The sequence below is a fragment of the Leptonotus elevatus genome, chromosome 9 (genome assembly GCF_054856555.1).
Source record: "Leptonotus elevatus isolate MCC_2025b chromosome 9, RoL_Lele_1.0, whole genome shotgun sequence".
In the NCBI taxonomy this organism is placed as follows: domain Eukaryota; kingdom Metazoa; phylum Chordata; class Actinopteri; order Syngnathiformes; family Syngnathidae; genus Leptonotus; species Leptonotus elevatus.
The window spans coordinates 7347899-7362336 of record NC_141247.1 but is presented as its reverse complement, the minus strand read 5'-3'; the positions used below and the strand labels follow the sequence as shown (position 1 = coordinate 7362336).

The 14438-nt window shown below is 39.8% G+C and overlaps 1 protein-coding gene across 3 annotated transcripts in view; it reads left to right on the top strand.

The window, feature by feature from the left end:
* The window catches only part of tenm1 (teneurin transmembrane protein 1), a 242043-nt gene that overhangs the window by 110546 nt on the left and 117059 nt on the right, over positions 1-14438 (top strand). The window contains exon 6 of one of the 3 annotated variants that reach the window (XM_086085242.1): positions 5920-6087. The exons of 1 other annotated variant lie outside the window; for it this stretch is intronic. In XM_086085242.1, coding sequence (XP_085941368.1) covers positions 5920-6087 — 168 coding nt within the window. Of the gene's footprint in view, positions 1-5916; positions 6088-14438 lie in introns of all 3 variants that reach the window. One more of the 3 variants, XM_086085241.1, reaches the window with a different exon arrangement.

Genomic DNA, 14438 nt, shown 5'->3' with positions numbered 1-14438 from the left:
AGACATTTCGTTGAATATTTCCATTAAAAATTGATCTTTAAAAATGTATTCGGCTGCATATTGAATCAATACGAGAATTGTGCGCTGTAATATTGCGATATATTGTGTAATCAATTTTTTATGTATGTATATATATATATATATATATATATATATATATATTAGGGGTGTTAGAAAAAATCAATTCGGCAATATATCGCAATATTATAGCGCGCAATTCTCGAATCGATTCGATATGCGGCCAAATCAATTTTTATTAAAAAAAAATTATGGGAATATTCAACAAAACGTCTTACTTAGGGTTAGGATTCACACATTAAGCATGGAAGAATGTTATATTAATGGAACATTAAGCCCTAATGTTTTATTTCAGTGCTGTTTAAACTGCACTTACAGATTCGTATCAGGATTAATCATATTGAATCGAATTGTGACCTATGAATAGTGATACGGATCGAATCACCATATATATATATATATATATATATATGCAGTGGTGAGATTCAGAACATTTTCTTGTGTAATATAACACCACAGCATATTCTGATGGATTTATTTTTGCATGTAGGTGTCAAGCACGTTGCCTTTAAGGATTACGCTTGTTTTTTTGGGCAATGAAGGCTTTGAGTTTGTTTCGTCAAAACATTGTTTAATTATGCCAGGAAGCTACGGTACTTGTTATATTATTCTATTATAAAGCCATGGCCTTGTCTTCAAATGTTGCAAATGTTATAAGGCTGTGAAATTATTTTACTGTTTATCGAAAATCAGAGATTGACTGAGACTGAGATTTGCTATTGCTCATAGCCTCGTGAGCTATATTATTAAATAATACAAAAGGTATTTGAACTAATCATATTTGCATGAATCATGATGACATGAAACGTATAGCTTTTCTGTGATACATACATTTGTCATTTGTTTGTGTGACTTTTTTGTTGTTGATGTTGTTAAAATTGAAGATCAGACAAGAAAAAAATATTATGTGCATCTTTACAGAGAGGGAAGAGTATTTTCATTAATTTTGCTGTGAGGGAATCTCTCACCCGTACTTAGAATTGTAGAGTGCACAGTCTGTACACATACTCCACACAACCATCATCTCCTCATCATGCCTCCTCATCACAGCACTGTGACTAAATGGTAAGTGTCGTAAGCTTAAGGTCAACGAGTATAAAACAAAGAATGTGCAAGACAAAAAAGAGAGAGAGACTGATGAGCATGAAGGGCAAGTATTCCAAGAGGGCCTTTTTAGGGATCTTGTGTTGAAGAGACGAGGGCAGGAGAATTGTTAAGGATTGTTGCCACAGAGTCATCACTGGACACAAGGACTTACAAAGAGGAAAAATAAAAACATTTCAGATTAGCAAAAATAGAGAAACAAACTAAATACAGGAGCTTAATGGTGAAAATGCTGACTGGTGAAGGCCGTGTCATCCCTCTCGGAACACTCATTCATGAAACTATGAAAGGTTGTTCCATTCCACTGCAAAATAATACATAGGCATTTGTTGCAAACTATGCTTCATATCTGAACAGCATTCTAATTGTATGTAACATTCATATTTGTCTGGGCTTTTTTCTATGGAGCATTGTGGACTTGCAGTCTGAAAACATTTTCTTAGAGTGAGGAATGAATTGTTGCATATAGCCATGGTAACCAAATATTAGACCAAGTTTGAAAACAGTCAGCTCACATAAAGCTTGGCATGGCCGTCAGAAGATCGTGTACTTTAACACTTGACTTTAAACGCTACAGAAATTTTACATATACACATAACATATACAATGATTGAAAAACAGTCAAATCTTTGGTCAATATGTTTAAAGTCAAGCACATCTATGTCTTTTAGTGGCAGATGCTGATAATTAATGGGATCTAATAAATGAGAGAAAATTCCAACTGCACAAAACCCGGTAAAAACCAGGCTATTTGCATCACTTTTATGCCAGTAGCCGTACTGACTTTTCACACGTTTGTTAATGACAAAATCCCCCAAGACCAAGAGTTAGAGTTGAAAGAAAAAATACATCTCATATGAATGGCTTATAGCCATATAGATGTGCAGAGTCTGTGCATGTCCATGTCTACCCTCGTCACAGGATGACAGTTCAATTAATGTGGACTAAATGTCACATGGCGTTTCCCTCGTGGCCCTTGTAATCATCACTGTTTTGCTTTGAAGAACTCATATTATGCATGAGATGAGGGCTAAACCAACGTTGGCTCGAGCTGGTAAAATGTTGATCAAATGCACTACTGCAGATTTGAAAAGGAGACTTTCACAGCTCCAAGCTGCCCACACCCACCACCACCGACCTCAGTCCCTCCTCTACCTTGACTATTCATGGACACAATATGAGACTGCTCTTGAAGAAACAGAAGATCAAGACGGCTTCAGGACTGGATGTGATGTCTCCGTCCTGTCTGAAAATCTGTGCTGACCAGCTCCAGTCTTCCCACAGATCCTCTAAAGATCCTTGGAACTGTGTGAGGTCCCATCCTGTTTCCAACGCTGCACTCTCATCCCAGTCCCCAAAAAACCTGCAATATCGGGACTGTCACTCTGACATCTGTGGCTATGAAGTCCCTTGAACACCTTGTCCTGAACCAGCTAAAGACCATCAATGGACCACTGATGGACTCCTGCAATTTGCCTACCGAGCAAGCAGGTTGGTGGATAACTCAATCAGCATGGGATTTCACTTCATCCTGAAACACCTCAATGGCACAGTGACTTAATCAAGGATCCTGAATGTGGACTTCAGCGCTGCGTTCCAACCATCATCTCCTCCAAGCTCCTCTAGCTCAGCATGCCTCCTGTCATCTGATGTACATCTTCCTGATGGGCAGCACACAGTAGGCGAGGCCTAGGGGGACAACATCATCAACACGCACCATCAGCACTGGGGCCCTCCTAGGATGCATCCTCTCTCTGCTGCTCTTCTCCCTCTACACAAATGACTACACCTCAACGGACCCAGCTGTCAAACTCTTGACGTTTTCAGATGACACCACCGTCATTGGCCTCATCAATGACAGTGACGAGTCTGCATATCGACAGATAACGGAGCAGCTGGTGCTCTGTTGTGGCCAACACTACTTGGAGCTAAACATACTCAAGACTTTTGAGATGATTGTGGAAAACATCCTCCGTCACAGCTTAACCTTACACTGTCCAACTGACCTGTGTCAACTGTCGGGACTTTTTCTAAAAGTGCAAGACCAATATCAACTCCATCTTGTAAAAGGCCATGCAGATAATGTAATTACTGCAGCACTCAGGAAGCATGGCCTGCCACAGGAGCTAAAACAGTCTTATTTATGTTCTTCCAACACAGTCTAGTTGGTGCTGCAACAAAAAGAGGCAAAAATCCCACTGCAAGGGACAGTTTGGGCTGCCGAAAAAGGTCTTGCACACTGCAAGAACCAAGACAAGGGCGGCGTGGCTCAGTGGTAGATTGTCCGTCTCCCAACCAAGAGGTTATTGGTTTGATCCTATGCCATTGTAAACATGTTGAAGTATCTTTGAGCAAGATACTAAGCACCCAGTTGCTACTGATGCTGCGTCATCAGTAGGCAAATGAGTAGTCAAATGTAAAGCGCTTTGAAGGCCTTGCAAGGGGGAAAAGGGCTATATAAATGAAGTACCATTTACTAAGGGCAGGCAAAATCCCCTCAGACCTTCCAGCTCCTTCAAGTAGCCGATATGGAACTATCCACAGTAAAACCAGTAGACAGTCCAATTGCTTATTGCTGTTGCCATCAAAATTCCATAACACCATAACCAGACAGTATTACTGCATTGATTATTGTTGCTTCAACTCTTAACTAGGGATGCACAATAATGCTATTTTCAACCACTACCGATAAACCTATAATTTTGAAAGTGCCAATGTCGATAACCGATAACTAAGCAGATAATTGTTTGCAAAATTGACTTGAATACAAATATACTTTCGAAGCCCTACTATAAATCTAACATTTACGAATACATTGAAACATTGTTTAAAGCACCATGAAGCTGCATTTTATTGATATCTTTGCTTCAAAGACAACCAGTAACTAATTAAAAATGCAACAAAAAACTGCGAAGGTAACATTTTGGGGAGACGCAATAAAGAAAGCCCACACTGGCGACTGCCATTTCACCATGATGCATCTTCTGTGAACTCGAGGTCGCGCGCATTATGATGTCACAAATATGTGACACTACCATAAGAGAGGGGAGGGGTCAAGGACTTGTCCACAACTTGAACCACAACAGATGGACCAATGTGGCATGTCTATTATTATTGATGGATTTCTTTATTATCTGGTTTGTCTGTATGACGTCAAATTGGTCCATAATTGCCGATAATTATTGGCCACCGATATTATCGTGCATCCCTGCTCTTAACATATTTGTATATTCATTGATTATTAATCAATTTTCAAGCTCAAAAGACACTTTGAAGTACTCAATGACTTTCTGCATCATTGTACATTAAAATGTTGTATGAAAATTACTACGCTACTGGTCACTTTTTGCGACGATTATCTGTCAAACGTGTTGTATGGTAATTATCACACTACTGGTCATTTTATCTTTGCTTGATGACTGCATTGTTTGCACAGATGTCATTGGTCTGTACTACAGCACTCATGTTACCCTTGCATTACGTAAAGATTCTCTGTAGTTATGTGTCACGTTGTCATAATTGCTTGTTACTGCAATTCACTTAAAGTTCATACTTCAGAGGCAAACTGCTTGTGTTCTTCAATACACTGTGCTTGGCCAATCATGATGATCCTAATTTTCATAGTTTCCTGTTTCAATTGAGAGTGTACAGCATTGTATCAAAAATAAATAAATTAATGTCAATTAGGTATCCCTCATCAATTGGTTTGGGATCGAAAGTGCAAGTGGTTTGCAAGCAGGTTGGTGTGGGAGTAGAACCATGTGTGAAACAGCAGATACATTAATGTTTTGACATGAGCTTTTACAATTGTGTTGGTTATCTGTTTCTGAGCAGCCATTTTGTGTAAGGGTTAGCAAGTTTGTGTCAAGTGTTTTCTGTAGGCGCCACCAATCAACTGAAGGAAGATAGACAGTGAAGATGTTTGAAGTCTTTAGAAGTTATTTGATCTACAATGCTTGCAGACAGCCTCTGACTGCCACCATTGCTTAGTTGCTTTGTGGTTCGACTCTGCTTTTGTTTGATGTTCTGAAGGTGTCGCAGAAGAAAACTTGGCTGTGATTTATTTCATTTATTTCTACTTTAGTTCAGTGAAGCAATGCTTCCTTTAAAGATATATTAAAAAAAATAAAAAATAGGAAAGCAACCTAGGACTGCAACTTTGGATACATGGGACATTAAGATTTGTTTGAGCGCGGTGAATATTTTATGGAACGTTTTATTGACAGTCTTGCAAGACAATTAATTTCCTTAATGGGCAGGTGTTGCTTGTTTCTATTTAACAGTGTGTCGGATTGTTTTCCCAGTAAACAGTTTGATGAGCAGGAGGCTGGAATCCAGTATCCTCCCATAGTCTTTGTTGTTTAAAAGGCCCATATGGATTGTGAATTGGCAGCGGCTTTCAAAGCATCATTAGTTATGCACAAAAGACTGTGTGAGCACTTTAATATCAGCCTTGGGCTCAAGTTCTGAAGATCTCTCGTAATTGCCCACCTCTGACACAATCTATGAGAAAGTTTATGTGAGCGTGTGTTTGTCCATGCATGTGTGTATATGTTTGCCTGTGTTCTTTGTGCATCTGCTAATTGTGTGCTGTCATGATGGACTCTAATAAGCAAATAAATTGAATGATATAGACATTAAAGGAGAGCCAGGCAAGCCCATATAAACACGCTGAATTCTAATCTTTTCTCTCCCTTTGGCACTCATTGCGTGCTTATGTGTGTTTGTGTGCAGCAGTCCACCTGTTAGGTCTGACCTGGCATCTGCGGCATGGCGAGAGCCAGCTGTATGAGAATGGTGTGAGCTCGGCAGATCATCAACAGGAAGACCGCAAAACTAGACCTACTAGCTCCATCCACCTGCTTGACACACTCAACCCTGACAACACACATGCCAGTGATAGAGGTGAGCATAAAAAAAAAAACAAGTAATGAAAGATACTGTATATTACATACTCAGCAATTTACAGTCCTAATGTAAACAAGAAATATTCAGATACCTGAGATTACATCGTGCCTCAGTGCAAAACCGGATCATTTAATTAATTATTATGGTCATCAAACGTTGAGTAAGAAGGATAAATGGAAAAAGGGAGTAGTGACATTCTGCAACAATGCAAAGTTATTGTTGTTGGATGTTGTTATTGTCCATAAAGGGGAAGCAGAGAGGGAAGAGGAGCAGAGTTCAGTAACCTCACAGCCTGTGTATACAGACTGTTGGCCAGTCTTGATGTTCTGGCCCGTATGAACCTGTACCTTATCCCTGAGGGCAGCAGGTGGAAAAGGTGGTGAGCTGGATGGTGCTGGTCACGTAGGACGTTGCGCACTCTACTCAAACAGTGAGTGGAGTAGATGGTGCTGATCTCAACGAGAGTTGTTCTAATCATTCTCCCAGCAGCTTTCACCACCCACTGGAGAGCCTGCATGTCAGCCTTAGTGCAGCTAGAGAGCCACACTAAGAATCCATATGTTAGAATGCTTCTGATGGCACAGTTGTAAAAGTTCACCATCAGAGATCTAGGAATGTGAGCTTTCCTCAGCTTCCTCAAATAGTAGAGGTGTTGTTGTGCCTTGCCCACCGCTGTAGAAATGTGATCACCCCAGGACAGGTCCTCAGTCACTGTTACCCCCAGGAATTTGAAGCTTCTCACCCTCTCCACCCCATCGTTGCCTATAGAGAGAGGTTGATGGTTGATTTGTTTTTTCTTACGGAAATCCACCACAATCACCTTGGGTCTTTTTGGTGTTGAGAGCCAAGTTGTTGTTGTGGCACCATTAATCCAGATGTTGCACCTCTCTCCTGTAGTTTGTCTCGTCGTCGTTGGAGATGAGTCAGAGCACGGTGGTGTCATCGGCAAACTTGATGATGAGGTTGTACGGGGAGGAGGCAGAGCAGTCATGAGTGTAGTGTATGAGTGTGTAGAGCAGAGGGCTCAGAACACACCACGCCACGGTATTGATGACAAGGGTGGAGGAGGTGTTTTTGCCCACTCTGACGCTCTGCGTGCGGTTGGTTAAAAAGTCCGCAATCCAATTGCACAGGGTGGTGTTGAGCCTCATTTGGTGGAGCTTGGACCGGAGTTTGAATGGCCGGATGGTGTTAAAGGCCAAGCTGTAGTCCACAAAGAGGAGCCGTGCATAGTTAGCATGTTTTTATGCTCCAGGTGCTCTAAGAGTATGTGCAGCACCGTGGCAATGGTGTCCAGTGATGGCGGTAGGGCAGCTTTGTGTTTGATGACCAGTCTCTCCAGGTATTTGGCGGGATGGAGGTGAGAGCCACTGGTCTGTAGTCATTAAGACATGTGACATTGGACTGTTTTGGAAAAGGAACAATTGGAGCTGCTTTAAAGCGGGCAGGGACCAGCGAGCAGCACTCTGGGTATTGTAAATATTTTTTCAGATTTTCTGTATACGCAGTACATGCATTGGCTTCTTTATCAGTACAATAATGTGTCTTAACATACGTAATGTTCCTCCTGACATCAACCAAAGCACATTTGAACAGTCAGTACATGTTGAAAACGGCTGTCCAAAGATGTGACTATCAACCAGACCTGTCATGGTCTGTGTTCTGGGTCATGTTTTCCTTGTGTGTCTCCCTTTATCAATGTCTCATCAAGTTTTATCATGTCCTCCTGTGCTTGTTATTCCGGTCCCTGGTGTTACCCAATCAGCTCTCAAAGCCACGTGTGTCTTGTCCAGGTGTCTCTCGTTGTCTCGTTACTATGTGTATTTAGTTCCCTGCTTTCTTTCAGTCCTTGTTGAGTCAGTGTCGCTGTCACATCCATGCCATGTTGCGGCGACATCATTTTGTTTGGTTTGTTGCGTTGACTTGTGTTTTTGGATATTGTTGATTTTGTTATTTTCGCCAAGTACCTTGTTAGCCTTTTTTTTAAATTAAATCCCCCTTTTGACTGCATCCTTGCCTGGTTGCTTTTGCTCCTTGCATTTGGGTCCTCCACCAAACCCTCCTGACAAGACCGTTTTTTATTTGAACCGTGGCTTGCATACACAATATGCTATGTGTGACGCATGTTCAGATAATAGACCTCACTCCACAAATTAGTTTTGAACTTATTAGTCATTTAAAAGAAAGGCAAGATAATTGGTTAATCATGTTCCCTTTTAGCCGCTACGTGACTTGAATTGACACTCGCCATTCACTTCTCAACTAGCCGGAGGAATTACTAACACCATTTTAACCCCATGATACGGTACATTAATTGTAAGTGTTGCAGGTCATGATGTCAGGCAGGACACGGCAACCTTCATGGTTGGCTGATGGATATTGCGTAGTTGTCAGTGGTCGTGTTCAGCACTTAGAGGGAGAAGGTTTAAGCTAAACTGCAACCCACTGCATTTTAGGCAACCTGCGACATCCCTAAAGCAACCGTTCTTGATGAATCCTCACATTCAGAGGATTAACGTTCAAATCGGGAGTTAAATCCTAGATAATAGAGCGCACGGAGGTCATTGAATTTACTTCTGACTGTTGCATCACAATCTATTGTTTCAACATCTATTGATTTAGGTGCTGGATAAAAACGGGGCCATAGAAATGGGCAAAGTTAAGATGTGGGTTGAGATTAATTCACTACCCTCTGAGGTATTCCCTACATGGAGGATGGCTTGAGAGATTAGAGATCGGGCTGTAATCCAGTGCGCCAGATTATCACGCTCATCCTGCTGTACCCATCAACTCTCACACCTACAAACCGCACAATCCCCCAGATTACACTGCAAGGCCTGGTGAGTGGAGGCTGCAGGATAGCGAAAGGATAAATACATGACAGTAGAGAGAGATGAGCAAGAGAAGGGAGGTGGTGCATGAATGATTGATGGGTAGCAATTTGTTTGAAGGATTTTGAAGGTGCATTTTCACAGAAGTGATAAACCTGAATAATTACTCAATTTGAAATAAATTCGTATTTGTCTGCAAATTTGGCCAAAGGTAAATGTAGATTTGCTCCCATGTTTGAAATGTATTCATTTTGAATGTCTGTGCTAATAGCAGTTATTAATGCTAATGGAGAACAGTTGTCAGGGTCTTCTTATTTTGTGATAAATTATTCACATTGAGAGATAGATCAAACACAATAGCACAATGATTTAGTACACTGTTTTAGTTTTATTGGTGATGCTGATTCACAGGGTTTGAAAACACACAAATGTTGCCTTTCAATGTTTCAATATTATATAGTTACCTTGTTACATAAATAAATACATAAAATATGTGTATCACCTTAAAAGTAGAATGTATTAGTTTCTTCTCGAACCCTACTGTTACAATACATGACCAATGTTCTTTCCATGGCACACATACACTTAAAAGTGTTGACTTATTGCAAACATTGAAAACAGTATGAGCAACAGAAGGCTTTTTCATTGCTTCATTATTTCTGCAGCAGGATGTTGTAATTGACATGCTGTGTCTTTCGTGTGCATACACACAGTTTTTATGGTCCTGTGCATGATCTCTCCTGCAGTTTCCCCAAATTATCAGGCGCCCTTCATAGTCCTTTACAAGTAAATTTGTTTCGTTTTTTTTTAATTAGCACTAAAGTAATTGCCACTCACCCAATGATAATCAAACACTTCTGAGTGTTTGTGAGTGCACAATTAAATTGTTCTTTGTTTGACATGCCGACTGAGAAATAGTGCCATAGAAAGCATTACCCAACATGTTCTGAAAATAAAATTTCTACTGTACATTATTGAATAAATTGGAGTTTTAGAATACCATTTGACTCACTAGGAAGTATCAGATACATTTATTATATCAATTTATGTAAAGTGACATTCAATGGGAGCATATTGCCTCATTATGAAGTGAAGATTGGGAGGCTTGAGGAATGGCACTTGAGCCATTGCCATGGTAGCATTTATAGCTGAAATGGGAGTCAATGCCAAATTCTTTTCACTCTCGCTTTTGGTTGGAAATGGAGTGTAGACTGCTAGAATGTGACAGAGGGCTCTTAAAAAGCACATCAATATTCTGCACTGAGAGAAAGTTAAGGGAAGTGGGACCAGTGTGTAAGAATGTGTGTGACAGAGAGAGCGAGAAAGAGTGAGAGAAAGAGAGCGAGAGAGAGAGAGAGTAAATGCTGATGGACTAGTCCATGTTACACTAGTCTCATTGATTTTCTCACGCTGGGATACATTCTCAGGATGTGAGCGCACACACACACACACACACACGCAAGTCCATACATACACAATAATCATTTAGTGAACCCCAGGCTAAAACTGAAAAAGCTTTAGAGCAGCAACTTGTCGATTTGCTACTCATCCTGCATTCAAATCACTCTGCCTAATGTAGTAATAAATAATAATTAATCAATTCAAACTGTGTTTACAGTACACATGGAACAGATTTGCAATACACAAACTGTATCTATGCATACACTATATTTTAGGTTGCTTTTGAAATATCCTTTTTAACATCATATGGCTGATCATCATTGCCACAAAGTGAACCTGGACCACTTTGTGTCAGTTGCATTGAACTAAAGTTACTGTCTCGAGTCTTGAAGAAAAAAGGAAAATAATTACTACCCCTCACGTTTGTTTCAAGATCACATCATAAAAAATATATATATATTATGCTTATCCATTCATTTTAGTGTAGAATATTATGGTACCCCTCACTGCTTTTAAAGATGAGAAAAATTAACAAATAAATTATGCAATGCTTCAATATTTTTGAGGTCTCCAATTCACCCCCTTCCCTCTCTGTCTTGTTTGATAGAGTGAAATACCGAAGAGCAATTGCTTGATAGAGAGGACAGATGCAGCTATACTGGATTTCATAGCAGGCAGGCAGGATTCAGTGAAGTGTGGATGCTATTATTATTTTCATGATTTTTTCCCCAGCATAACTGTAGCTGTCAATTAATGGGTGCAAATTTCTGTGTTGGGGCAGTTCAGTGGGTCTCTGCTGTTTGTGGGGATAGGGACCATGCTGACCTGTGAATAGCAAAAATGAAATGCGCTGCAAAAAAAAAAATATCAACAAATGGTGATAAACATTCAGTATGTGTTTTCCACAATGAACAGTCAGAAATGGAGTCGGGGGAAAAATAATAAAAACAAGGATAATTGAAATACTTTTTGGGGAAAATATGTTTTATTTTGCCGTGACCAGCAACTCTGCTGCTAGCGTTACTGGTATTTTGCCGTGAATGGCTCTGAGTGAAATATTCTTGCCTTGCCGTAAACTGATATTTTACCGTGATTACAGTAGGTTGGCCGTGAATCAGTTATTGTATTGTGTAGGCTGCTGGGAAACGGTTATTTGCAATGAGTCAAACACTGTGCATGGTTAACGCCTTGCCTCACCCTCTTCCGTTTCGTTTCACAAAGTTTTCATTTTGTTTTGCCACCAAAAGTAGCCTATCAGCAATAGTACTCTAACCCTAACCATAAACCTCAGAATAACTGTTCAGTTATTCAATTCATATGTGAAACAAAACGGCCCGTTTACAACTCCAGACTGGCTGCAAGAAATTGTAAAAAATACAAATACAAAAATAAAATAATATGTTCAGAGCAGTATTTGAACCCGTGACGTAGCACCCACTTACTCACAAGCTGGCACACATTCACCTGCACATAATCTATATTTTTAGATCTTGATTGAGTTACAGCAAAATACTAGGTGGCGAGTTGGCAAAATAACCACTGCGGGGGAAAAAAGTGAGTATACATATTAGTGAGTGCCGAACCAGGAGTATGCAGGGGTATAATGTAAATTACCAGTATTTGTGATAGTTCAGTGAAATTCAGTTAGCCATTCTGACTTTACTGAGCTTACTTACTTACTTACTTACTTTGCATTGCATTCAGTCCCATACTGCTCTTCTCCACATAGCTCTGTGAGATCCTTGTAACAACTGTGTATGCCTAGCATCGTAAAGAAAAAATGTACTTTCAAATATGAATTTCTAAAATTGTCTTTGCATAGCCCAGAACACCTGTTGCGGTCAAGTCACAGTGGGGATCAGCAGTACTTGTCAGATAAACAGTTGTATACTACAATGCCCCAGAGATTTGTAAAACTAAGTCATCAACCTTTTAGTAGAACATAAGTAGCCCTCACAGTACATTTGGTCAGTTATTCTGTCAGCTGAAGCGCTTGTGGAAGCTAAACAGAATACTCTACAGGTATGCCAATCTCTGGCGAGATCCAGAGCGCTACACAGGTGGTGTGCGCTGCACATTAGCATTAGCAGCTAGCTTTGTTGCTCGAGCAATCACCGCTAAGAATTGTCACGGTTTCACAGTGTTCCGGCTGCCACTGGGCTTGGTGTGGTATACTCAAGAATCAATGTTGTGTTTATTTTTTTTGAATTCACTTTATTGACAGTTTAGCACATGTAGCTATTAAACAGTATCCATTCAACATGACATTACACTACCTTTTCTTCTTTGTGTGTGTTCTCAGTTATTGACGTGCAAAACTGCACGAAATTTAGTAAATTCAGGGAACAGATTATTAAACTGAGCGTACACAATTGTAAATTGAGGAAACAGATTTGTAATCTAAGGGAACATATTAGCATTTTGTTTTATCATACCATGGCAGCAGGGGGCTCAGTAAAAAATAAAACAGTTGATGACATTTTATGTGTGCCAGTAGAAATCTCACAGTATTCTGGGATAAGTACGTTGGTAGACGGGCAATCTTGTCAGTCACAGACGTAGCCTGCGGCTTTGATGGTGGACGGTGAGGACGAGAGACTAATGGAGGGCCTGAAGGCCAAGAGCATTATCGTCTCCTGACTGACTGACACTCATTAGGCTGCAGAGTAAAAAGAGGTGGCAGAAAGCTTATTAAGCCACCTGCTCAAAAAGACCTCAGTCAAATCAAAGTAATTATAGCGACCTTACCCATTGTGATAATTGTATCCATCCTGCAGCACTAGTGCTTGCATCTGGAACACTATTAATGTTGTATATACCAATGTGGGTGAGATTGACATCAAACACTAATATGGACTAACACACATACAGGGTCTGTCCCTCTAGACATGTCCTGTTATTGGCGGCTGCACTGTTACTCTGTTCTTTGCTTCATCAGAATCTCAGGGCTAATAACATTCCTGCCAAAGACATATTAGTTCCTTTGAAAAAGTATTAGGTAAAGTATAATTGTTTTACCTAAAAAACCCTGAGGCAAGAAAAAAATAATTAGACCTTGTGCTCCAAGTCCTAAAGTAGCTCACAGTCATTAGCTGGCCAGGTGTACAACACAAAGATGGAGAAGGCAGATCTTAGGCTTTATTTATAGCAAATGGTTCTCATGACACCATTTAAACTTTGGTGCTCCCAAATGGCACCATTCAGATATGGGTCATCTATTTCTGAAATAATAGAAGTACAAAAATATTGCTAGCTGTTATCTGGTAAGTTAATTTCATGCTAACATTTATTTTCATATCTATTGTGGCTAATGACACTCTATATTAGGGATTTAATGATAACGGCAATATTGTAATATTAATACTGCCACAATATTGTCGTTGTCATGCCACAATATCAAAAGCAGCTCATCTGTTTAAAAAAAGTTATTTCCATTTGTACAGTTCTAGCGCCCTCTCGTGGCTAGTTTTATTTAATTTCACAAGGCATGTTTTGGCCTTTCTACGTTTACAATCCACTCTAGTGGTCAGATGAAGGGGAAGGTAATATGTTTGTGAACCGAGCCACTATGTGGAGGAACTCAATGTGTGCGTGCATTAGCAAGTAAGTGCCTCAATATTAAGTGTTATTAGAGATTATGTAATTTTGTAATGTACAAAAGCACAATATATAATTTTTTTTAGTATAAGCAATTTCTTTATTTATTTTACAATATTGTGACCTTTTTTTATATCGCCAACCTCCCCACAATGTGACAATTATCGTATTGTGACCTTCATACCGTGATAATACTGTATCATGATGTTTGGATATTGTTACATCCCTAATCTATATAAACCTTTAATTCAAACAGCTGTTCCTCCATTTCTGAAGTTATTTAACAGTGCTAGCTTTATGTTGCTTCCTGATTTATTATTGTTATGTTACATAAGGATGTTGGTAGTAATTATTGGGCATATCTAATATCTGACCCAACAAGAGAATATATTTAGAACATTAGGAACGATCTGCTAATCAGGTCTGATTTGGGGTAGGTTCAAAATCAACCTGATTATCTTTTAAGCATTGATTGACAGGCACAATCGCAAAGACCTTGAGGTGTCAGCGTAAACCATT